Source organism: Sinocyclocheilus anshuiensis, unplaced genomic scaffold (genome assembly GCF_001515605.1).
Source record: "Sinocyclocheilus anshuiensis isolate Anshui unplaced genomic scaffold, SAMN03320099.WGS_v1.1 scaffold283, whole genome shotgun sequence".
NCBI lineage: Eukaryota > Metazoa > Chordata > Actinopteri > Cypriniformes > Cyprinidae > Sinocyclocheilus > Sinocyclocheilus anshuiensis.
In genome coordinates this window covers 2396274-2422345 of record NW_015549605.1, presented here as the reverse complement: position 1 = coordinate 2422345, position 26072 = coordinate 2396274, and the positions used below count along the sequence as shown (strand labels likewise).

General features: G+C 36.8%; 2 protein-coding genes across 2 annotated transcripts in view; one reads left to right on the top strand and one right to left on the bottom strand.

Moving 5' to 3' along the window:
• Positions 1-763: 763 nt before the first annotated feature.
• On the top strand, positions 764-19152 carry LOC107658731 (ETS domain-containing protein Elk-3-like). Its single transcript, XM_016447383.1, has 5 exons — positions 764-1094; positions 10962-11170; positions 11415-12005; positions 15462-15638; positions 17526-19152. Exons 2-5 carry the CDS (start codon positions 10964-10966, stop codon positions 17634-17636), a joined length of 1086 nt encoding a protein of 361 aa, XP_016302869.1. The 5' UTR covers positions 764-1094; positions 10962-10963; the 3' UTR covers positions 17637-19152.
• Positions 18250-26072, bottom strand: part of cdk17 (cyclin-dependent kinase 17) — a 43391-nt gene continuing 35568 nt past the window's right edge. Inside the window, exons 10-16 of the mRNA XM_016447549.1 lie at positions 24788-24908; positions 24611-24708; positions 22466-22571; positions 22071-22113; positions 21795-21885; positions 21626-21703; positions 18250-20307 (exon numbers count right to left, since the gene is read on the bottom strand). Coding sequence (XP_016303035.1) covers positions 20270-20307; positions 21626-21703; positions 21795-21885; positions 22071-22113; positions 22466-22571; positions 24611-24708; positions 24788-24908 — 575 coding nt within the window. The 3' untranslated portion in view covers positions 18250-20269. The remainder of the gene's footprint in view (positions 20308-21625; positions 21704-21794; positions 21886-22070; positions 22114-22465; positions 22572-24610; positions 24709-24787; positions 24909-26072) is intronic.

Genomic DNA, 26072 nt, shown 5'->3' with positions numbered 1-26072 from the left:
AATCACTTTTAACAAGGCTGGCAAGGCAAGTAACCCATTTACCGTTCTGAACCCGCAATCATATTCTCAGTACAAATTAAAAGGTATTAATTTAGCTTGCAATGCCACAATGTAAATTATTAACTTTTTTACAAATTACAACACATTTTTCTGTCTAACAGAATGTTTAAAATCCTTTAAAATGTACAAAATTCACCATTTCAAAAGGAAAATCCACCAATTTCACAGAATGACCTATTTATTCTCTTTAAGATTTTTTTCCACATTTTTTTGTTCTCCCTGATTTAGTAAAGTTATGAGGACATTTTCTAGCAACTTGATCCCCAAACGTCAGAATCAGACACACACACACACACACACACACACACACACACGCACACATGTCTGGTTTGCTATGCTTGTGGGGACTCTCCATAGGCGTAATGCTTTTTCTACTGTACAGACCGTATTTTCTATTGCCCTACACCAACCCTACACCTAAACCTACCCCTCACATGAAACTTTCTGCATTTTTATATTTTCAAAAAACTTAATTCTGGGTGATTTATTAGCTTGTTTGCCCGTGGGGACCTCAATTTAGGTCCCCACCATGACACGAGTCCCCATGAGTCTGTGTGTATTCAGGTTTAAGTCTCCACCAGAATAGAAATACAGGTACACTCACACACACATATACAAAATGTGTGTAGAGGAAGGAACACGGCCCCTCCCGGCGGGTCCCGGATAGGAAGAGGGTGACGTCAGTGCGCTCCGCTCGCAGCAGATTCAGATTACAGTATACTGCGTGCGCTTGCGTGCTTGTGTTCTTGAACGTCGGATGGTGGGCTGGAGGAGGAAAAGCGTGTTTACACAGACGGGCCGAGCGCCTGGGGAATAGCGCACGGCGAGAGGAAGTGAGCCGGCTCGCTGTCTGCCTGCACCAACTTCCTGCTCAGAGAGAGAGAGAGAAAGAGAGAGAGAAAACAGTCGGGATCCCATTACAGTTCGACTGAGAGCTGCCGAGACGGCCGACAGCATGGAAAAACAGCGCATTATACGGAATTCTTTTTAATAAAGCGAAAAAGGACCCCAAAAAGCCTGACCATTACGCACAGGTATGTGAATAATCCATCCATGCTATTCGAACGTTTTATGCATGTTTGTTTTTAAATGTGTACTTACTTAATAATAACACTGAAAGGAAGAAACCTTCCAAAGTACACGACTGAAACTTGATATCCCCAAAAAAGAATGAACGTATACAAACGACGGAGCTGTTTGAAATGTTCAGAAGTGATGTTTGAGACTTAAATGTGTACAGTTATAAAGTAATTAGTGTTTAAACACGAATAGATCTCTTTTAGCAATAACAGACACAGAAGACAATTCAAGCGTCCACCTTACGCGCAATATACGCACCGTTTACGCACGGCTGAGGAAAGTTTGAATACCTGTTGAGCTCACGATTTCGTGACGTATATTTCAAAGATTTTGTTGGTTGTACATTCGAAAGCAGGGCTGCTAGAAAAGGCTGAAATTTGGCTCCTGGCGCTTTAAACGCACTAGTAGAGTTTCTGGTTTGTCTGGAAACAGCAGCAGACTAATTGCCATGCGCTTCCGGATTGAAACTGGCAGCAGACAGCATCTTGAAAATGAGTCATTGGGGCAAACAAAGAAACTTCAGTTCAGCCCTAGAGCTGATGTTACTCCTGTACTATGCTGGGGGTTATTTAAAATGATTGGAGGAGATCAATGTTTGTGAGCCCAAAATGTGTTTGGATACATGTATGGACTTCAGATAGCAGATGATGCTAGAGTTTCCTCAGATCTAACCCAAGATGTCCCCAAGTTCACCACAAGTGTCCTAGCATAGCAACCAGGTGTAGTTTGTCAAGTTCATGTTCAACTCTGACAACAATGGTCTTCATTTTAAACTGCTGTATTATCATTTAGAATGAATGTTTTGCTTTTAAAGCATGCTTGTGCCATCTTTCTTTAAATCTAATGCCACTTTGGATGCCATTTCCTTCTGTTTTGAAGTTTTGGACACACTGCATGTATTTTGCAGCCTTAATATTACTGTATTTGCCCTGAAATGGGTTAAAAGAGGAACCATCATTTTGATCAAACAGCCAGTTAGATTCAAACAGTTGAATGCAAAGAGTAAAATGCAGTGAAATCTAGTTTCATATAATCAAGGAATGCTTTCCAAGCCCTTTTTCCTAGCATAGCAACCAGGTGTAGTTTGTCAAGTTCATGTTCAACTCTGACAACAATGGTCTTCATTTTAAACTGCTGTATTATCATTTAGAATGAATGTTTTGCTTTTAAAGCATGCTTGTGCCATCTTTCTTTAAATCTAATGCCACTTTGGATGCCATTTCCTTCTGTTTTGAAGTTTTGGACACACTGCATGTATTTTGCAGCCTTAATATTACTGTATTTGCCCTGAAATGGGTGAAAAGAGGAACCATCATTTTGATCAAACAGCCAGTTAGATTCAAACAGTTTAATGCAAAGAGTAAAATGCAGTGAAATCTAGTTTCATGTAATCAAGGAATGCTTTCCAAGCCCTTTTTGACTATTATATCTATATTTTTGTGCCATAATATTTCTGTATTTTCCATGAAATTGCTTAAAAGAGGAACCATCATTTCAATAGAACAGCCAACCTGATAAAAAAAAAAAAAGTTTAATGCAAGCATTCCAAAATCTAGTTTAAAGTATAAGGAATGTTTTCCTTTTTGATATTTTGCTACTAAAAGCTATGATATTTTAAAGTGTCCGCACTCTTTCTGAAGCCACTATATGGACACAGACACGCCGCCAGACGTTCTTGGATCTGTCTGCGTAATTTCAAGAGCTGCAGCTCTCTCTGGAGAAATGTGGTCGTGGAGAGAAGTCCTTCACGGCTCTCTTTTCTCCCTCTCTTCAGCAGGAGCTCCCTGAATTTTCCACTGCAGTCTGTGTGCGCAGGAAGAGCGCACATTTAGTCATGACGAAGTAATGTCTGCGCACACCAACTAATCTCATTACGAGTTTCCGCTGGCACTACAGTGGAGGGGTTTGTGAGCGCGACAGCAAGTTTGGTGTTTAAAAGCTGTCTAGGGGCCATTCAAAACACTGGGCTTGGGGTTTTGGGTCCAAACTGTCCCTGCGTGTCTGTTGCATGAGTCTTGAAGGGTGTGAGCGTGTCACTTTACGCTGGAGAGAGCCTGGAGTGCATCTTCTCACCTGAAAGATTCTCCTCTTTCCCCTTTTATATATACACACACATGCACACGCAGTGTGTGAAACTTTAAAAATCAGCCTTATCAGGCAGTATATGTTGCCTGTTAAGCCATTGACAGACTGAGCTGTTGTCTACAGACATGTTCCTCCTGTCTACTTCCTGTATGGTTAGATGGGTTGGATAGATTTGATGGTGCGCATGGGTTTTCTTGGCGTTTTCCATTGGCATTTTTTGAAAACAAGCTCCAATAGAGTTTCTCACCTGTGGCAATCTGAGAAAAAAAGTTCAGCTGTACACTGAAAAATGACTCGAAAAGCACAATTTTTAGTAGTACATTTTGACCGTATAAAATTAAGTAAAATCTACTTTGTAAAATAATATTAAATACGTATATCTAAAATTCATATATATCTGCAACTTGCAATTGTAGTTGTATTTAAAATAGTAAAACTAAATAACATCTAAATTAATAATGAATATACATGAACACTGATCATTTTTTGGAAACTAACTACAACTAGCTCAATTTTTGGTACACAAAACACAATTATGGTGGGTAATTTTTGAGCAGTAGAAAATTAACTCAAAACGCAAAACAAGAATATAACAGCAAAATTAACAAAAGTGCAAATAAAACTGGCAAATAGTGAAAAAACATGACCTTAATTATTCATTCCCCAATGCAATATGGGAACAGTGCATTGTAAATGTAGGTAGTTTTATTAAATGTTATACTTTTTTAAATCTATTGCAAAGTTTTCTACTTTGAAACGAATATGAGACACCGTTATAGATAAATCAAAGAAGCAAATAAGTATTTGAGTAGATTTTAAAGTTCAGATAATTTATTGGAGAAAATAATCAATCTTTTCCGCTGTATTTACTTCACAACAAATTTGTTCAGTGTATTTTCTACAAAGTAAACTCAGAAATTGAGAGTTTTTCTGAGGCAAATAAACATTTAAAGTGGTAAAACAGTTTATTTTCTTACTGATGCTTAGGCTTAGATGGCATCTGTAGACTTTTTTCACATTTCCTGCACTATTTGGGGAAAAAAACATGGTTAAACAGAAATAAAGAGTACTACTCTTATTGTTAAAATATTTAATAAACAAACATGATTGCTTGACAAGCGGATGTTGAGAGACAGAATCCCTGTGGACCTACTGATGCCATCTAACTGTAAAAACTATGAAATAAACTTCACTTATTTCATCCCAAATTTCATGCAGTGTGTTAAAACATCTTTAAACCTAATGACCATGAAGCTGATGCATGCCAGACAACGGCAGAAGAACAGAGCCAATGCAGCGCTATGTTCGAGTGTGTCTTTTTGTTTAGCGCACACTGTCTTTTATTTATTTGTGTGTCTTAGAAAATCCTGGCTAAGGGTTCAGACTTGGCTTCTGCACAGTTTATGTCATTGCTCATATTGAAAGATAAAAAAAAGAGACTTTGCATGTGCAGTTTTTTTTTCCATTTTTCCCCTCTTGCGATAATCTAACAATGACTTTTACAGCCACGTTCCGTGCAGAAACCTCTCCAAACTGCCAAGAGCTTTTGAAATCAGCTCGCTCCGTTTATTCCCTTTGATTAGGGCAGTAAATCTGGGTATCAGTGAGTCCGTTGATCATGGTGTCACACAAAGCATGTCTGTGTTTAGATGTCCATATGGGCGAGAGGTTTGTGCCAGCATGAAAAGAGAAGAGGAAGCCTCCCATTTGTGCCTTGTGTCCGTGTGGTCCCCGTGTTCCTGTGTTTGCTCCCCGCAGCAGGAATTCCTACCTTTCAGTTCAGGATCGGCATTCCCAGGAAGACGCCCTTCAAAGGAGAATTGGAGGAAGTCCTGATATAGACAGTTTTACGGTCGTTTAACGCAGATGCTCCGCTCAGAGGATGCTGGAGCAGGAAATGGTTTTATTTCACTTCTTTGGGGGTTTGGAAAAAATAACTGGGTATGTGGCGTACGGCGAGCTTTCATGTTTTGCCCAAGAGTTAAGTATGAGATGTGACTGTAAATTGCTACATGAGTATGTATAATGAGATCTGTGTCACATATGTAGAAGAGTATTCAATGAGCATGTGTGTGTGTGTGAGAAAGCAGACAATACTTCCTGATAAATATCTGTAGCCTGTATTGGCAGCATTTTCTGAGCACTTCCTCCTTTGTCACCACAGGTTTGGCCGAATCTTGCTGTTTGTGTCTCTTTACACTCCCTCTGGCTGATATTCCAACCAAAAGCATCTGAAAAGACAAAAATGAAAGTCGTGCACACCAAATTATGAAGCAGAAAGTCAACATGATCAAAATCTTAATACATGTTCCAGGTTTTCAGGAATTATCCACTGATTGTTATTCCAAAGTGAAAAAAATGTACTTATTTTCTTAAAATATTTACAAAATTTCCAACCATTTTTCACAATTCAGTTGATTTCTGATGGATACTTAAGTGTTTTATGTACAAATGTTACATTACTACATTAAAATGTAATAACATTTTTATTTTCATATTTTCTTAAAACATTTACTCATTTTGCAAACATTTTTCACAACATTGATTCCCGGTGAATAAAATCAAAAGTTTTATTCAGAAATGTCTATTCATCAAAATGTAATAAACCTAATGTAATAAATTTACTTTTCTAATTTTCTTAAAATATTTACTCATTTTCCAACCATTTTTCACAATTAAATATTCCCAGGAAGACGCCCTTCAAAGGAGAATTGGAGGAAGTCCTGATATAGACAGTTTTACGGTCGTTTAACGCAGATGCTCCGCTCAGAGGATGCTGGAGCAGGAAATGGTTTTATTTCACTTCTTTGGGGGTTATAACTATATGTAAAAAATAACTGGGTATGTGGCGTACGGCGAGCTTTCATGTTTTGCCCAAGAGTTAAGTATGAGATGTGACTGTAAATTGCTACATGAGTATGTATAATGAGATCTGTGTCACATATGTAGAAGAGTATTCAATGAGCATGTGTGTGTGTGTGAGAAAGCAGACAATACTTCCTGATAAATATCTGTAGCCTGTATTGGCAGCATTTTCTGAGCACTTCCTCCTTTGTCACCACAGGTTTGGCCGAATCTTGCTGTTTGTGTCTCTTTACACTCCCTCTGGCTGATATTCCAACCAAAAGCATCTGAAAAGACAAAAATGAAAGTCGTGCACACCAAATTATGAAGCAGAAAGTCAACATGATCAAAATCTTAATACATGTTCCAGGTTTTCAGGAATTATCCACTGATTGTTATTCCAAAGTGAAAAAAATGTACTTATTTTCTTAAAATATTTACAAAATTTCCAACCATTTTTCACAATTCAGTTGATTTCTGATGGATACTTAAGTGTTTTATGTACAAATGTTACATTACTACATTAAAATGTAATAACATTTTTATTTTCATATTTTCTTAAAACATTTACTCATTTTGCAAACATTTTTCACAACATTGATTCCCGGTGAATAAAATCAAAAGTTTTATTCAGAAATGTCTATTCATCAAAATGTAATAAACCTAATGTAATAAATTTACTTTTCTAATTTTCTTAAAATATTTACTCATTTTCCAACCATTTTTCACAATTAAATTGCCTCCTGAAGGATAAAATCAAGTGTTTTATTTAAATGTCACATTACCAAATCAAAACGAAAAACAAAGAAAACAAAAACTTTACTAAATTTTACTATTAAAACTTTAGTTTTATTATTTTCTTACAATATTTACAAATTTTTCATGATCCAGTTGATTTCCAATGGATAAAACCAAGTGTTTTATTAGAAAATACATCACTTTACTACATCAAAAAATATAATAACTTTTCTTTTTTTCATTTGTAAATATTTGTAAATATTTTTTATATTATATTATATTATATTTACTCATTTTGCAACCATTTTTCATAATCCTACTGATTCCCAATGACATTATTTGGAAATACATCACATTACAGAAGCATAACGTGTCACGAACACCATTTCATGTTGACTTCAAGTGTTTTAGGTTTGATTTTAGCCTGTCCTGCTAGACTTTGGGGTCGTTTGCTCCTTTCGGCTCATTATTTGATCAATCCCTTGATGACTTCCAGAGCCGGCAGTTTGATGAGCGAAAACCAGGGTGAAAGTTTAAGCTTGTGTCTTTGTCAAAAATATGACAAAAACTTTCCCAAAATAAGGCCGTCTGCAACCAGGGAGTTCCACTTGGCCAATAAAACATGCTCCGTGTCAGAGCTATCCACACGTGTGAGTCATCCAGCCTTGTTTCTCCATCTACCACTCCGTCTCGTTCGTTCCCTCCATCCGTCTCGGGAGAGCGTTGGCTCAGACAGCAGGAAGGCTGCAGTAAATGCCAGCCCGCCCTGTTTGACTGACTTACAGTTACCAAAGGGCATGATGTAACGCTAGTTAAAACTGAGGAGTGTGTTCAAACACACACACACATTTGACAGCTTTGAATTCGAGTCAAACTGGTTTCCTCATGTCTATTGAACGCCTCTCAGACCTCAACCTGAGGTCCTTTACTGTTCCTCCACCCAGGGCTTCCTGGTGTCCTGCATCCCAACACTCAACACCATCCCCTCAACTTAAATTTGTTTATACACCAGTTATCCACTGAAAATAAGCAGAAACTCTGTGCTACAACATATTAAGTATATGCATGTTTCTTAAAGGGACAGTTTACCTAAAAATGAAAAGTCTGTGGTCGTTCATGAGCCATCATGATGTTCCAAAGCTGCTTCATTTTCTCTGTTCTGAAACACAAAAGGAGACATTTTGAACAATGTTCATGCTGCTCTTTTTCATACAATGAAAACATGCACATATTGAAACGTGTGCTTTTATGTGATCTTAGAAGATTTGATAGTTCACAAATCATATTGGATTACTTTTATGATAATTTTATGGTGCTTTATTTATTTGTTTGTTTGTAAGCAACTGGTCTATTTTTATTTATTTATTTGTTTGTTTGTTATTATGTTATAATCTAAAGTGATTTCATGATTTTTCATAATTAAAAAATAGATAATTAAGTTATTAAACATTTTAATTATTTATATTTAAATGAAAGATTTAATAACTGCACTTGAGAAAACATTTCTAGAAATATTAAGTAGCAAGTGTACTGAAAATACTTATTTCTAATTTTATATATACATTTATTTATGTTAGTTATTTTTTCATTGTTGTACGTTCCTAATTGTATATTGCATTTTATTTTCAACTTGTTATTTTAACTTGTAACAGGTTAACTTGCCTGTTGTTTGAAAAGTAAAATGTTAGACTTGTTACCATAAAAAGCTCAATAAAACAATGAAAATGTTGCATCCCCTGGTCAAAGTGTACAGGTTTTATAATGTATATATAATTTTTATATTTCCTAAACTTTAACCAGGGATGTAGAGGAAGAGGTTATGAGAGTACACTAAGGGTAAGCATGTGGCTAAAGGGCATGACGACAGCGGTCACAGGAAGTGGCCCAAGCAAGATTTAAACTTCCTTTACTGTTGGGCTTTTAACATTGAACCACTGCACCTTCCTGTTGGAGTCAATCCCAGACCGCATGGATGAAAAAACTCACTCCTGTTCAGTAGAAAATCCTTATCTTACACCCAATGGATCCAGACTGACTGCAGCTTTGTTGTCTAAATCTAAGTGTGCTGAAAATAATTAATTTGTCTTTTTTGTCAGTTTTTTTATGTCTTGTGCAGGACAGTTTAGCATCACTCAAGTCATGTTGTCCAAACTATAAATGTTACAATGAAAGGCTCTGCTTATGTCTAAGGTTTCTTGAAGGAATGTGAGCAGATATCATTGTGCACATCCTGTTTCGTGAGATCGCAGCTTCCTGTCTGTATCCAACCACAGCGCCAGAATATAAAGAGCACTTTTAACCATTTTGTGCTCTGAAACCCATTCACAAAAACTGGACGATCTATCAGTCTTTATCTTCAACATGGGCGGCCATGGTGTATAAAGATTAAGTATGTGTGTCTGTGCATGTTGGACTAATTTTGGCAGTATTAAAGTCTGATAATAACGGTTTGGGTGATGTTGAAGGATTACGCAGCAGATCAATTTAAAGGGAAGTGTTTGACTTCATGTTTTTCATTACTGTTATTCTGGATCAGCCGGTATTTTGATCAAATGGAACTCAGATATAGCGACACTATTGTTTAAAAATTTGGTGTTTTTTAATGTTAAAAAATGTATTTCTTTAAAAAACAAAACAAAATGATCCCAAATCTTTGAACTGTATTGGCGTTTTGAACTGAATTTTCATTTTTGAGTGACCTATACCTTTAAGAATTCCCTTTCTGTTTGTTGTAGGTTTTGGCTCTAGTTTTGGGACATTTGAACTATTGTGTGCCCCCTTAATCCCACTTATCTCTACCTGGTCACCCTAATCTGTTCCTAAACAGGATCTTGTGAATAAACTCCATGTTTACCCTGTTAGTAATCTCTGTTCACCAGTGGGTGTATTTGCCTGCCTTTGAGTGGACACCTCCGTCCCAGAGAGTTCAGCAGCACGGTCGATGCTGGAACATGTTGCTTATTTGCGATTCATTCCCGTGTCAGTCTTTCTGGCTGATAGCTCTTTGTTGTTTATGAGCCTGTGCATTAATGTACAACAGAACAGGAAATGCTTGCAGAGTTTGTGGGAGGGCACTCAGGAATGACGTTTTTTGTTCATGCGAGAGATGAAGAGTGCAGAGGGAAAAGGGGAAATTAAAGGAAGACGATGAATTCAGGAGCGTTCTTTAATGTGGCCGCGTTTGTACGGCTGATGCTCTGGCCTCTCCCTTTTCACCACTTCCTGTTCAAAACCTGCATGAATATGGTTAAAGGAAGTTTTTTTTTTACGAATGCAGTAAAGCTGGGAAGGATGTCTGATTATCAGATCAATTGAAACAACGCGCCGGTCCGCGCTTATTCACAGACATATACTAAATTTGGCTTTGGGGTACCACAGCATCTTCCTTCAGATCCTCAATCCTTGTTAGGGTCATTAAACGTGTCCTTAAGCCACCTTTTCTTTCCCAATAAACACACAATGCATGCAGACAGAGTGTAAATTTGGCTAATTTGAATTAGATTGAAACTCTTTTGAAATTACGCCACACTCTCACCTCGGTTACAACGATATGCACATTTTAAATCAGAACAAGAAGCAACAGCTTTGTTACAAAACAGCAACGGTCTTAAAAATAAAGTTTCTATATTAGCATTCCATGAAAAACCTTTTAAATCTATGGAATCTTTCCTTAAAAGTTCTCAAAAGAACCATTTTTTCTTAGTGTGTAGAGCATGTGTTAATCAAAAGTAACTTTTTAAGAACCTTGCGCATTGGAAAGGTTCCATGGATGTTAAAGGTTCTTCATGGAACTATTGATGCCAATAAAGAACCTTTTTTTTTTTTGTAAGAGTGTACAGTGTGAACTGTAGAGTCTGACTTATGAACAAATGACTCTCTAACCGATTCCTTGGAATTAATCCGTCAAAAATACTCACAAACAGTCTCAAACTCACAATCTGAATTGGTCTAATGACCCCACACTCTTATAGATAAAGGTTTCAAAAATGGGTTTTCCACATCGAAAAAGAAGAACCATTTTTGGTTCCGAACTTTTCAGTGAACAGTTCTTAAAAAAAACATTTAACTAGGTTCTGGAAAAGAATATCAGCCCGATTATGATTATTAAAATGTAAACTGTTAATGTTTATAATTTTACCTCTCTTGTCTGACAGATATGGAGAGTGCTATCACGCTGTGGCAGTTTCTGCTGCAGCTACTGCTGGACCAGAGCCATAAGCACCTGATTTGCTGGACATCCAACGACGGCGAGTTCAAGCTACTCAAATCGGAAGAAGTCGCCAAACTCTGGGGCCTGCGCAAGAACAAGACCAACATGAACTACGACAAACTTAGCCGAGCACTACGCTATTATTATGACAAGGTTACACACGCTCGTATTGGATGAATGCAACAATTTTACGAGGTGGCGATTTTGTAGTGAATTTATACGATGTGATTTGTATGGAAAATTTTACACCCCTACAGCCAACCGTCAATGGGGCATTAGCAGATTGTACTAAAACGTATGACCAAGATTGTACAAATTCATATGAATTAGCCACCAGTTCAGGTAAAATAGTTACGAATTGCCATTTGAGTGTATTGTAATCCTTTTTCTTTTGCAGAACATCATAAAGAAGGTGATTGGCCAGAAGTTTGTATACAAGTTCGTCTCGTTCCCTGATATTCTGAAGATGGATCCCCAAGCGGTGGAGCTCGGTCGGGACGGGGGTCACGTCGCAGGGGGCATCATGTTGCAGGAGGTGGAGTCAGATTGCGGCGAGGGGGAGGAATCTCCAAAGCTGTCGCTGTCATCGCTGAGAAGCCCCACCTGCAGGAACGAGTATCTCCACTCTGGTCTGTACTCGTCCTTTACAGTCAGTTCCCTCCAAAGCCCGCCTCCACTGCTGCGTCCAATCAAAGTCGAGAAGCAGCGAGGGGGCGAAAGAGGGGAGGAGGGACAAACGGTGATTCGCTTTGTCACTAATCGATCAGAAAAGGTCGTTCCCCTGGCTTCCTCGCCGCCACCTGCATCCGCGGAGGTCTTCTTCGCTTCAAAAACCTCCCCTTGTTCATCCTGTAGCCCCTCCCCTTCTCATAGCCCTGTCTACACGCTGCGGCCGGAGCGCAGCCCGGAGGCTCGCGTAGACGAATCAGAGCAGAGCGCTCAGCCTCTAAATTTATCATCCGGCCACAGGGAGCGAGCCCAGAATCGGGCCACGCTGCTTACATTTAACATAATATCATACATTATTGATCAATATTGTTAAAATTTAAATAAAACATTTAATTTTAGACAATATTTTTATGCTATGCTCATTAGAATATTGTGTAGTTAGCTTAGCAACATGCTAATGTAAAGTTCTATTGGATTCAGTTGTGAGAAGGCAAGGCAGCTTTGTTTTTAACAAATAGGTAATATTGGTCTGATTATGTTAGTGTTGACCAGGCTAATTTTATCATTCTCATACATTAGAATTGTACTTATTACAAAAGTATTAACAAAAACAGTTTAGTCTAAGTAAAAATTGACTATTTATTCCAATATGCTATAGTACAATATAAATGCAATGTACTTTTATACATTTTTATGGCAGCGTATCATGTTGTTAGCTTAGCAAGAAGCAAATTTTGCACTAGTATTTAGTTGCTGCCTGTGTAGATCTTTCGGATTAGGTTACATTTCGTTGTAGGAAGCTTTCAGGTTTTGGAACTGAGCTATAAATGAACACAAAAACATCCTCTCCGGCACTGTTTATAAGCGTTCAACAGGTAACAAATAGACAGGACACACACCTATACTGGTAATACAGCTACTCTATGAGACGTTTCGGTCTTTACTGGGTGTGTAGGGAGAAATGCGTGGCAGGCAGACGGGTTTTTAAAAAGAGGTAGAGTGAGACAGGAAGAGGAAAAAGACAGACAGAATGGCATAAGCGAGAAAAGAGAGACCTGTAAGTAAAGCCATATGTCTGTAATCTCACACACTACAGCATAGTGACACAGGACAGAGAAAAACTGAGCGAGAACGAGAAATTGATTTCACGTGCTGCCCTATAGCCACAACCTGGTGATCCAAAGTCCATGACCCATGGGAAGCTACATGCTTGTGTGGATTTTTCTCCCACTTTCTCTCTTAAAGGGACAGGTCACCCAAAAATTAACTTTGTCATCGTTTATTTACACTCATGTTGTTCTAAACATGTATGACTTAGTTTTGATGCAAACGCAAGCACATGTATACGCTGTTTGATAGATTGCATGAACACAGACTTTTCATCCTTGTCCATGTTTGCGCTATTTCTCTCCGAACGTTTTACACATTTAAACTAGAGTTTCCAATATCTGTTAACCCCATTTGTCATCGCAGGTGTCTATAGGGGCTTTCGCACCGGAGGAACCTTTTCATAGTTCCTAGAACTATTGGCGAAAGTTCCCGCTTTTTGCCGTGTTCGCACTGCAAGAACTAGGAACCTATTTAGTTCTAGGAACTCCATTTGGGGGAACTAAATTAGCTATTATAAGGAGTAGGGTCTAAAACAGTTCTATAGACCAATTTAGAGTAGACGTCACAGTTACGTCACTTGGCTATCTCTCCCGGGTTTTCTGCAACCATGATGCGCGCGCATCCTGAATGTTTACAAACCGGTAATTGGTCTATAGGAACTATAATTGACACGGTGTACACTGATTGGCCAAACACACACGAAACACCGACTACCCGGCATTTTTAAAAAGCCATTTAAAAAATATTTACTCCATGAACATGGAAAACCACGATAACGGTATTTACCTGTTGTCTGCGTTATTGTGTTCTTTTCTTTTCTGAGTTCCCCGGGTTTTCTGCAACCATGATGCGCGCGCATCCTGAATGTTTACAAACCGGTAATTGGTCTATAGGAACTATAATTGACACGGTGTACACTGATTGGCCAAACACACACGAAACACCATTTTTGACAGGAATGAAAATGAGGCTGTGAGGGATAGAAGTACAGTGTGTTCAGTAGTTTTTACTGTTATTTAACAGCATACTGACTGTCCAGCCGATGAAACTCCATAAAACCCTTTTGAAAGTTGGCGAGAATTACGAAATCTAGGACCTTCATTGACTGTGTGCCATTGTAAAGACTGTAATGGTGTGTGCACACCAAAAGCAAGACATGAATTTGCGCCGGGCACCGTGAATTATGTGAATTGGGCAATGCGATTGCCACAAACGCGCAATGTATGCTTCAATCGCATCTTCTGCGCAAGTTGAAACATTTCAAGCAAGTGAGCGGAAAATTCACAAGACGCATTGTTGCGCAAGACAATCAGCGAAGAGCTTATTGACAAGTCCAGTTTGACACGTCCGGTTGTATCCGAAAATGGAGAAGAGCATTATGGGATGATTTTATTCACACGATTGCGACAAAAAAAACATCCTGTGAGTAATCTAGAGTGATAACGCGATGAGAATATTCGCTTCGTGTTTGGTGTGTACACACCATAAGTCTATCCATCACATCCCCATTTACATTCAATATTGCATCTAACTTGACTAAGTTCCATTGTATGACGTCAGAAAGTTTGAAATATAGTGCACAAGCCGTATGGACTAATTTAATGGTGCCTTTTTGGAGCAGTGTTGCCAAGTCCGCGGTTTTCCCACGGAATTGGGCTATGTTAACATTGTTGTCGCGGGTTGTTTTTCATGTTTAAGCGACCCCAATAACGTGATATTTAGCCCCTAAAATGCGAATTTTACCAGGGGAACCCCATCAAAAAAAAAAAGAAGTGTATTTTACCCCCCAGAACACAATTGGGCTAGTTTTGAGTAGCAATTAGGCGGGTTTTGTTGTGAAAACCTGGCAACCCTGTTTTGGAGTTCAACAGTCCCTGGTCACCTTCGGAAAATTGAAATTGGGACAATTGTCCACAAAAGACAAAGTTAAACAGATTTTGAATGACATGAGTTTGAGCACATGACGAAAGTTTAATTGGGGGTGAACTGTTGCTTTAAACATACTGAAACATCTACAATAGACAGACAGTTATTTCATAACATGAGATTGAGCAAAATGCTCCATCCGCTTGGACACATAAAATAAGCGTCAGCTATGTCCAGGACAGTCGTCCTACTGCTTACAGGCATTGCATTTGTGCAAAATACCTTTGATGCTCCAAATTTGTCCTGTTCAGGTGAAAAAATCTGGGACGATTAAAAAAATCTGGGAAGATTTTTTTAAAGGGGTTCTCAGACTACTTTGAGCACATGACGAAAGTTTAATTGGGGGTGAACTGTTGCTTTAAACATACTGAAACATCTACAATAGACAGACAGTTATTTCATAACATGAGATTGAGCAAAATGCTCCATCCGCTTGGACACATAAAATAAGCGTCAGCTATGTCCAGGACAGTCGTCCTACTGCTTACAGGCATTGCATTTGTGCAAAATACCTTTGACGCTCCAAATTTGTCCTGTTCAGGTGAAAAAATCTGGGAAGATTTTTTTAAAGGGGTTCTCAGACTACTTGTGCATGACAGGCTTCACATGCTATCGCCTGCAAACTGACGCAAATACGTGCCTGGACATGCAGAGACTCACATTCTCTTTCCAAAGTTTCAAAAAGACACTGGGATTTCATGATCCATGACTTCAGTGACTAATACAAATAACATCTCATGTTCCTGTTCCCCCCTTTCACAATACCTCCCCCTACTCCTCTCTCTCTCTTCAGACTCCCTCTGGTTTGCTGTTGACACCCAGTCCTCTCCTGTCCTCCATTCATTTCTGGAGCAGCCTGAGTCCCGTAGCCCCTCTCAGCCCAGCCAGGCTACAGGGCCACGGGTCACTCTTTCAGGTAAGCACAAAACATTCTCAAACCTATAAAAAGAGGAATCTGAATGTGAGGATGTGTTTTCGCAATGACATTCGAGTGTGTTTTAGAAACTGATTCGCTTTTCTGTTTTGGGAGCGTGTTTGTGTTTGGTGTCATGTTTCAGCTTTCATGTGAGCGAGAGGGGAAATCCTGTGGATACTTCCTGTTCTGGCCCGGGGGAGAGTGAGTGTGTAGGGAGGTGTGTGTGTGTGTGTGTGTGTGTGTGTGTGTGTGAGTGAACAAAAAAGACAGAACGCAAACTGTATATTTATGCTCATCTCGCTTTTTGAGGGGAGGGTCCAGTCTTTACTGTAAACATCGCTAGCCAGCAGGAAACCATTAAGGTAACCACAAGCGACTGCTTGGCTCCGCCTTTACAGGAATAGTGACAGTTCGTGATGTGCACTTTTACTACCGCACACACACACACACAGACAGACGTACACTCACTCCCCTACTCTCACTTCCTCCCTGGGCGGCCGTAGTGGGAGATTTCTGGTTGGTCACATGATTGTCGTTCCTGCCGGTTTTGGCTGCAGTGGAAAACTTTTGTGGCACATCTGGCTTTTATTCTTTCACAGTGCAATTCTTCTTTGGGTTTTTTTTGTTGTTGATTTTCTATACCTGTAAAACATATACCAGGAAAAGTAGATGCTTTTGAGATGTTTTTGAGTCAATCCGGAAAATGGATTTACTGGTGTGTGTGTGTATTAGGGTTTGGAAATAAGCTACAGATGTTTCCTCTTTGCATTGGATATGGGGGAAAACAGCTTCCTGTTAAAAAAGGGAGGGGGTGATAACTGAAAAAGACTCTGTGTCTGTGTGTATAGTCAGCTCTCACATAACAGGAAGTTCCTCTCCTAGCGCTACCGTGATGGACTACAAGCGTGTTTGTTTTGTGAACCACAAAGACAGGGTGTTTTGTTTTTTCCTCACAGAGGTGTATTATGGAGATATTTACAGAAACTGTTAAGAAATGCCCAGGTATTCTTTAAAAAATAAAAAGTAGTAAATTAAATGGCTTTATTTTTCTTTGTTCTTTTTGAAGCCCAATTTTAAGTACACTTTATGGTGGCATTTGTTGTACTGAATTCAAGTTATGGTATTTTTAGAAATGAAAGAATAAGGCAAATAATTTAATCATTTAATAAAACATTAATTTCTGTATTACAGGAATAATATTTCTGGGGAAAATGTCCTGAAAATGTCATCACAATACCAAAATCAGTCCAACAGGCTTATTTATTTATAAATAAAATAAACATTTAAAGATAATATAATAATTCAAATAACAATACTGCTACTAATAGTAATAATAGCACATATAAGGACACATGTCCATTTCACCTGAAAATCAGAAATAACAAACTAAATAAATAAATATATATAAACAAACGTTATCTAACCAAATAAATAAATAAATAAATAAATAGTAAAAAAAATAATAAATTAAATGCAGGTAGTATTTAACCTCAAAATCTAAATTAATTAAATAAAAGGTAATAATAATACATTTAACAAAAAAAACATCCGGAAATGCCCCCCCCCCAAAAAAAATCAACAACAACAAAAACAAAGATATAATAATAATAATAATTAAATATTATTTATAAAATAGAATTTATATCCTATTAAATAATACCTGGACATTTCTTGATAAGATTGAACCATTAAGATGTGTGAACTATTATTTGATCCAGTTAATTTACTGTTAGATGACATTTCCTGATACAATAATTTGAATGCCCCCCCCCCCTCCCCCACTATAAGGCATTTGCTGTATAGTTAGTAAACATAGTATATTAAGACATTGTGATTCAGTATGTGTAGCATTACCTCAATGTCCTGTTTGCTTTCTGACTCTCACAGTTCCCGACCCTGCTGAATGGGCCGCTCCCAGTACCCCTCCCCAACCTGGACTCCTCTTCATCATCCTCCTCCTCCTCTCTCCTCCTCTCCTCCAGCGCCCAGAAATCCTGATTTCTGGACACTCCACATATCCCCTCCCCAGAATCATACCTTTGCTCTCACACTAAGAAGGAATTATGGACCTTCATGTCATTTTTGAGCCAGACTGCACTTCACCCCCTTGTGGCCACCTATACCTATAGCACCCTTCAGTTCTGTTGAATTTTGGACCAGCAAACTGTTTTTTTCTTCTTTAACTCAGGCTGCAATCCAAACAGCTCACCAAAATTCCTCCCCAAGCTCTTAAAATAGGGAATTATGATGAGGTAATGCCAAAACACATGAAGTGTCCTTTTGAGAAGATGGTGAGTCATTGGAAACAGAGCCTTAGAGAATCTGTATCCTGGAGAAAGTGGCAAGTTATGCAAGCTATTTTTCATAATCTCAATTTCAGATAGATACAAACGATGCTGGACGACGTAAACACGTTTAAAACAGCGTAGACTTTCTAAAGCAAAACTTCAGCGTTCCCTACTGTTCTCCATTCCTAAGGTGCTTCAACTGGAGAGATCTTGACCAGTTCAAAAAGAAGAAATGTTTAAACCATATTAAAGGAATCTCATTAGCATTTAAGTCTCTTTTTAATCTTTCCGAGGCTGTGAACCGGGTTTCTGTTCGTTTGTTGTTTGTCTGGTATTGTATTGTATAATATTGCGTTGTATGCACTGTGCTTCAAATGTACTACCGGCTGTGCCTTTTTTGTGGAAGAATTGTTTATTTGTATTATTTTCCTGCTTAAATACGTTTTTGTAATAGACGAAATTCCATTGCAATATTGGAAAGAAAAGCTTTGTAATAGCTTCCGTTTTTTTTCATTAATGAATTGATTTAAAAAAAAAAAAGTGTATTCTCGTATTAATTTTATATTTTTTGCTTTTCAAGAATCAAGAAAATGTGCCTTGTATTTAAAATAAACAAGCGTTGAATGCGACGCAACGCTCTCGCGTCTGAACGAACACCTTGTATTTGTAGATGAAATGCACACAGACACACACACAAATATAATAAACAGACGACAGAGAGTTCGCTGTATGAAACAGACCATGTTTACTTCACTGATTAAGAGAAATAAATATCTGCAGTACAAAGAGTTAAACGGTCAATTCAGCCGACAGCTGGTACTGAGTGTTTCACGGAGGCGGAGCTTACAGGACACCACGCACTCCATGCGTCACGTATACACACGCAATCACGCACACACGCACGCACGCATCTCCAGAAACAATCGACTCCGATTTGACGATATTAATTAACATTTGTCAGTTCAAAAAAACAAAAAACAGTCATCTAAAATCTGTTTGATATCTTCTGCTTTCTTCATGTTTATAAATGCTGGGAAAAAGAAACATTGGTCCAACGCTGCTGTCAAAATTTTTGTTGTTGTTATTACCTTTTTTCTTTTATACACACAATATCGTTTTCTCTTCTGAATAAAATCAAGCACAAATGTGGGACAGTCGGACTCCAACATGCCACATTAAGATACCATTATTCACAGAGGGGTCAATATGTAACATTAAAAAAAAAACAATCTCTTAATACTGTTAGTGAAACTAGCTCATCTTCATAGCCATTGCTTGCATGGAGCCTTTAAATGGCTCTGTACAGTTACAGATCTCCATTTTCACACATACAACCTCACTTGTCGCATCTTTTACAAGAGTCGCATACACTCGTAAGCTACAGAGGAGCTCTATTAATAGAAAAAACTGGTTTTGATGATGCATCAGGAGCTCCAAAGGTCAAAGAAAGAATTAAAAACACATCTGGCATACAAGCACTTCAGTTCCAATAGGATCACTCTGAATGAATGCAAAAGGAGAGATGGTCCGGTTCTCAGTCCAAAACGGGGAGGTCACAATGTTCCTGCTGGTCCAGTGTTTGTTTTTTCCACCCTCATTCTGCAAGTCCACCTGGTCGAGATGGTCCCTGGTTCACGTGACGCGGCCTTTGAGGAACAAATCCACTCTCTTTCTTGAAATGATACGTTAAAATTGGAGGTTTTGGAATGAATGTTTTGAATCTGTCGCTCGGTTTGAAGCGCAATCGCCATGCCAGAAAACCAAAAGCAAATTCTAAACACTCGTATAGGCATTCCACCTCTGTAAAACCAACAAAATGACAAACCGACAGCTGCGATCCCAACATTTTTTTTCAACAGAATTATAATCGTTCTTTTAAAACAAAACAAAAACGTGGGACTGATGGGTCCACGAGGGTTGCCCCAAGAGTGAGGAAGTTACGTAGAGACAGTAGTCAATTAGCAGCAAAACAACCCCTCTGTCAATAAATATATACACGTTCACACGCTCGCACACCCTAAGCGTCACATAGGGGAAGGGGAAGGGGCATCCAGACGAGGGGCCGATGGGCGCTCTGGCTCAAGGCTGCATGCTGGATGGCGGGACACTGGGGGAGGGGTGGGGGGGGGGAGAGACAGTGGGTTTGGCCAATCCCCTTCACCACGCATGCACACGCAACAAACACCCCTCTCTCTGTGAGCGAAGGGTGACTAAGTCTGTTAGTCTATACAACACAGTCACGGAGTAAGAGCTGTCGAACTGATCCGTCAAGTGTGTGTGTGTGTGTTTGTGTGCTTGTGTGAGAGTGTGAGAGCGATGGGCAACAGTGTGAGGGAACGCAGCTTAAAACAGCATGCTCTGCCGTCTGTTCTTGCTGTTGCCTGTGAGGAGAGAGACAGAAGGATGAGAGTGAAAAGGAGCAGAGAACAGAGGTGTACAAGGTTACAAAATATGTCTTATAAAGATTAATTTTAAATATTCAGTTAAGAAATTAATTCGCTTTATATAGAGGAGAGAACACGGTGCACAAGGTTACAAAATAATTTTTACAAATTACATAATTAATTACAAATATATATTTAGTTATAAAAGTATGCTATGATGCAAATATTTTATTTATATTTTTGTTATAATTTTAAATATTTCTTTAGTTATAAAATATATTAGTAATATTACTATGGGAGAGAACAAAGTATGCAAGGTTACAAAATAATTCAAATATTTTAAATATATAATTCATTTCAAATACATATTTAGTTATAAAATAATTTAGTTATATTATTAGAGGACAGACCACGGTGTGCAAGCAAACAAAAATAATGCTTTTTTAATTTAAATAATTAATTTTAAAAGGTACACTATGTAACTTTTTTTTTTTAATTTACAAAACTGATATAATGAGCGAGTACATCATGAATCCAAAAAGGTCCCATTATTCTTATAGTATTTTATATATAATTTAGAAAATATATTTAGTTATTACACACTAATTACATTAATATATAAGAGCACAAAGGGTTAGAGGTTAAAAAAAATCATTAAAAATATTTAAAATGTTATTATGTATAAAATGTATTACATTTTAGGACATTTATTTTAATTTTGTTATAAATTTAAATAATATATTTATAAAAATATTTTTGAAATATTTTGAAATTTTTATTCAATATTATGAAATATAAACTATTTTATAATATTATTTTATAATATTTTTTTAAATATTTAATTTATTGAAATATAACATTAATTATATATGATTTATAAACCATATTATAAATCAAATAAATAGAAATTTCACTTATTTTACATAATATTTAACATTTATTTATTCATTTTTTAAAAATAGACCTTTTTTTTTTCTCTCGAGACAATGCATTAACAAATCCATTGACAGTGCTATTAAAAGATGCTGTCATGATTTTGTTGGCATATAACACTTTTGTTAATCCACCAGGAGGTCACAGGTATCAGTTAACCTTAAACAATTTTTTTAAATAATGTATAATTAATCATTTTAAATAATTGTCCAAATCTAAACACAATCACATTAACCAACCTGTTCCAATAGCTATTGGTCTACACGATCATTGCCACCTAGTGTCAGTTCCCAAAACTACTGACACAACTGACACTGACCCATACTGACTGACTACTATAAGAGTATCTGAACATAAATACATGTATAAAACAAACACACACCTGTCTCTGGGTACGAGGAGTTCCGGTAACCGGGGTCCCTCTGAAGCTGCACTTCCTTCAGTGTAAATATGGATATGTCTGCACAAGCACAGCATATCATGAGAATGAGGACATACGAGCGATTATGTGATGTGTGTGTGTGTGTGTGTGTGTGTATAAAGACACTCACTTTCTGGCAGTGTGTGCACACGCATGCCCAGACTCTTGAAGTAGGAGTGTTTCATTGATTCATCTGCAGAGATCCTCTTCTTGGACTCATACTATGGAGAAAAAAAGAAATAAAGGATGAAAGCCTTGTTAGACTGATAAAGGGTAGTTTAAGTTATCATAATGCTTTAAAAGGGTTAATGGAAATTAAAAGTGTGCTAAGATAAAGAGATGGAAAATCATTTACAATTGTTTGTGTGTGTATTTAATGCAATCCATTGTTCTGGCACATTCTTACCCTTAGAAAGGACAATAACAGCTCTATTCCTTCAGTATCCAACCTGTAGATGGGAAGGGAGGGAGGGAGAGAGATGTGAGCATCGGCAGGTTGACAAATTAGACTGGCAAACGTAAGGAAGGAAGCAAACGGCCTCAGAAATTCCACGGGATATCCTGCTTTACTGGCACGCACATGGCTTTCTAACATACACCAGGACACACACACACACTTTCCCACAGCAGCATACACACACACACACACAGGCTTTGAGGTCATGGTCATTTGCTCTGTGTGGCAAGACAAACACACTGAAGCCACCGCACAGACACGGAGCACACAGACTCATAACAAACACACACTGCATGAAACAGCAAAGCAGCAGCTGGAGAGACACACAGATAGAGAGCAGGTACCTGGGCGCATGATTGATGAAGGGCTGAGGCTTGTATTTGGGGAAGTTGTAGGATTTGAACTCTACGATGGATGAGATGCCGGGCCAGTTGTCCTCTGTAGGTGTACCTGTTTCACACAAAGCCAAAACATCCATTCAACACTTTATACTTTAAAGCCTGTCTACGTTTAGCACATAGCTAACATTTTCTAAACAGAGCTGATACATTTTGGATTTTACAGGACTTAAATTCGCGGATCCCTTTTGATCATGATCTGTCTGTATTTACTTCAGTATATATAAATTCTAAAATGTACAATTTATTTTGTAATATATATATATATATACAGTGAGTACGGAAAGCTTTCCGTACCCACTGTATATATATATATATATATATATAATACAATTATATTGTGTATATTTAAATTATATTATAAAATAACATGCTAAACTACTTAAACTCATTAATTAAGAACATGTTTATCATGGAAGAGGTGTAGTACAGTATGTATAAATTTACATTTTAAATTTACTTAATGTTAATATTTTAAATAATTGTATAGATATTGCAAAAGAGCTAATCTCTAGCAAAAGAAATCTGTGATAATGAGGGAAAAAATGTAGAAGAAATTTTCATAAATGTTTATGTTCTTAAGGATTTCCACAACTTTACCACGACTTAATACAACTCTTTTTATAAATTATTTCGAGTTCTCTATTTCTAAGCAGTGGAAAGTCCACAAATTGCTTGAAATATGATTTACATTTATGCATTTAACAGATGCTTATTTAAAACAACTTGCACTGCATTGAATACCTCTTTTTTTTTCTTTTTTTTTTTTTACCTTTTTTAATCAGTTCATGCTTTCCCTGGGAATTGAACCCATGACCTTGGTTGGCATTGTTAGAAGCATGCAGTACTGTTTGGGCTACAGTTTAAAAAAACTGAATATAGCTTAAAAATAGCTTAAAACCTCCTTTCCAGGTCTTTTTTTCTGAGATATTTCCACACTCCAGAATGCACAGTTAAACACATCAGGTGAGTGTCAGCAGGACAGGATTTCAACTGAACTGTGGTAACCTACCATGTGATCTCACTGTTTCCATGCACAAGCGTGTGTTTGCGTGCATATGTGTGTGTGTGTGTGTGTGTGTGTGTGTGTGTGTGCGTGCGTGGACAGCAAGCATGGCAGCTCAGATGGTTGCAGTTTGTTTTTAAAGCAGGTGAGAAGCACTTCTGAGACTGAACACCATGACACATCTGGTGTGAGAGTGTGTGTTTAATGTCGTAATGTCTGGAGTTGAAGTGTGTGTTTCATCACACAGGCTCTGAATTGAATCATTTAGTTGGAGAGCTGGGCGTGAGTGTGCGTGTGCGTGTGTGTTCGCTCACCCAGTAACCTGAAGATTAGATGCAGCTCATCTTCAACGGTGGATCCTGGGAACAGCGGCCGACCTGCAGCCATTTCATAAAATATACATCCAACACCCCTGAGGCAGAGAAAGAGACAGAGAGAGGATAAGACCGAGCATACAAGACAGGACTGAATGTAAATGTGACATCACTCACCACATATCAATCTGTGTGGAGTACTCTGAGGATCCCAGTAGTACATCAGGAGGTCTGTACCATAAGGTCACCACCTCATTAGAGTATGTCTTAGTGGGAACCGACTTGGCTCGTGCCAGACCTACAAACACACAAACAAAAAATATTTATTATTATTATAATTTTTTTTTTTAATTATATATATATAATTTATATATATGCTGAATGAATCATATACATTTTATGAATAAAAAAAGTTTAATAAATGTATACTATACTTTTAATGAAAAATAAATCACATGATATAAAGTTAAATGCATATTTTGAACATATACATAATCTAAAAAATACATAAAGGCAACATATAAAGTTCACAAAATATATAGTAAAATTTGCATACATTTGAAATATTACACTTAGTATTTATATGTTGAATAAAATAAAAGTTAATTAATACATTTGTAAATCAATAAATTCATAATATATTATAATGTATTTTTAATGAAAAATAAATTACATATGATATAAAATTAAATACAAATTTTTAATATATAAATATTATAATATAAAAATACATGTGGGTGTGTGTGTGGGTGTGTGTGTGTGTTTGCTCACCCAGTAATCTGAAGATTAGATGCAGCTCATCTTCAACGGTGGATCCTGGGAACAGCGGCCGACCTGCAGCCATTTCATAAAATATACATCCAACACCCCTGAGGCAGAGAAAGAGACAGAGAGAGGATAAGACCGAGCATACAAGACAGGACTGAATGTAAATGTGACATCACTCACCACATATCAATCTGTGTGGAGTACTCTGAGGATCCCAGTAGTACATCAGGAGGTCTGTACCATAAGGTCACCACCTCATTAGAGTATGTCTTAGTGGGAACCGACTTGGCTCGTGCCAGACCTACAAACACACAAACAAAAAACATTTATTATTATTATAATTTTTTTTTTTAATTATATATATATAATTTATATATATGCTGAATGAATCATATACATTTTATGAATAAAAAAAGTTTAATAAATGTATACTATACTTTTAATTAAAAATAAATCACATGATATAAAGTTAAATGCATATTTTGAACATATACATAATCTAAAAAATACATAAAGGCAACATATAAAGTTCACAAAATATATAGTAAAATTTGCATACATTTGAAATATTACACTTAGTATTTATATGTTGAATAAAATAAAAGTTAATTAATACATTTGTAAATCAATAAATTCATAATATATTATAATGTATTTTTAATGAAAAATAAATTACATATGATATAAAATTAAATACAAATTTTTAATATATAAATATTATAATATAAAAATACATAAAGGCAACATATAAAGTACACAAAATATACATTAAAATTTGCCTAAATTTGAAATATTACACTTAGTAGTTATATGTAGAATAAAATAAAAGTTAATTAATACATTTGTAAATTAATACATTTATAATACATTAAAATGTATTTTTAATGGAAAATAAATTACGTAACTTTTTATATATATTTGTTAAAATACATATAAAAATTAATTGTATACAATTGAAATTTATAATAAAGTTAGTACATAAATGTAATGAATTATATGAATTAATGAAAAAATACATAATAAAATACATAAATAAATGAGTAAAAACATACATGTATAATTAAAATATATTTTTAGTGAAAACTTAATTATAAATATTAAATAAACAATATAAATATTATATATATTAGTGTTGGGCAATGATTACAAGGTTTAATTGTGATTAATCGCATTATGCACAAAATTCAATAATGCATTCAAAAGTAGTGTATTGTGCACTTTTTTCCATTTAAAAGTACTGCTATATGAACAAAAGTGCAATAACATTTGGTTTGCAAACACTTTAAACAAATAAGGTGCTTTTTTTTACAGCAGTATTCCTTTTACATATAGCAGTTAAAATATTTCTTGTAAATCTCAACTTATAACATTAATGTAATCAAATTAAATATAAAACCAAAGCTGTTTGCCACTGCCAGGGCATTAACGTTTTTATAGAAAATATTTTATAGTTTGTTATAGAAAA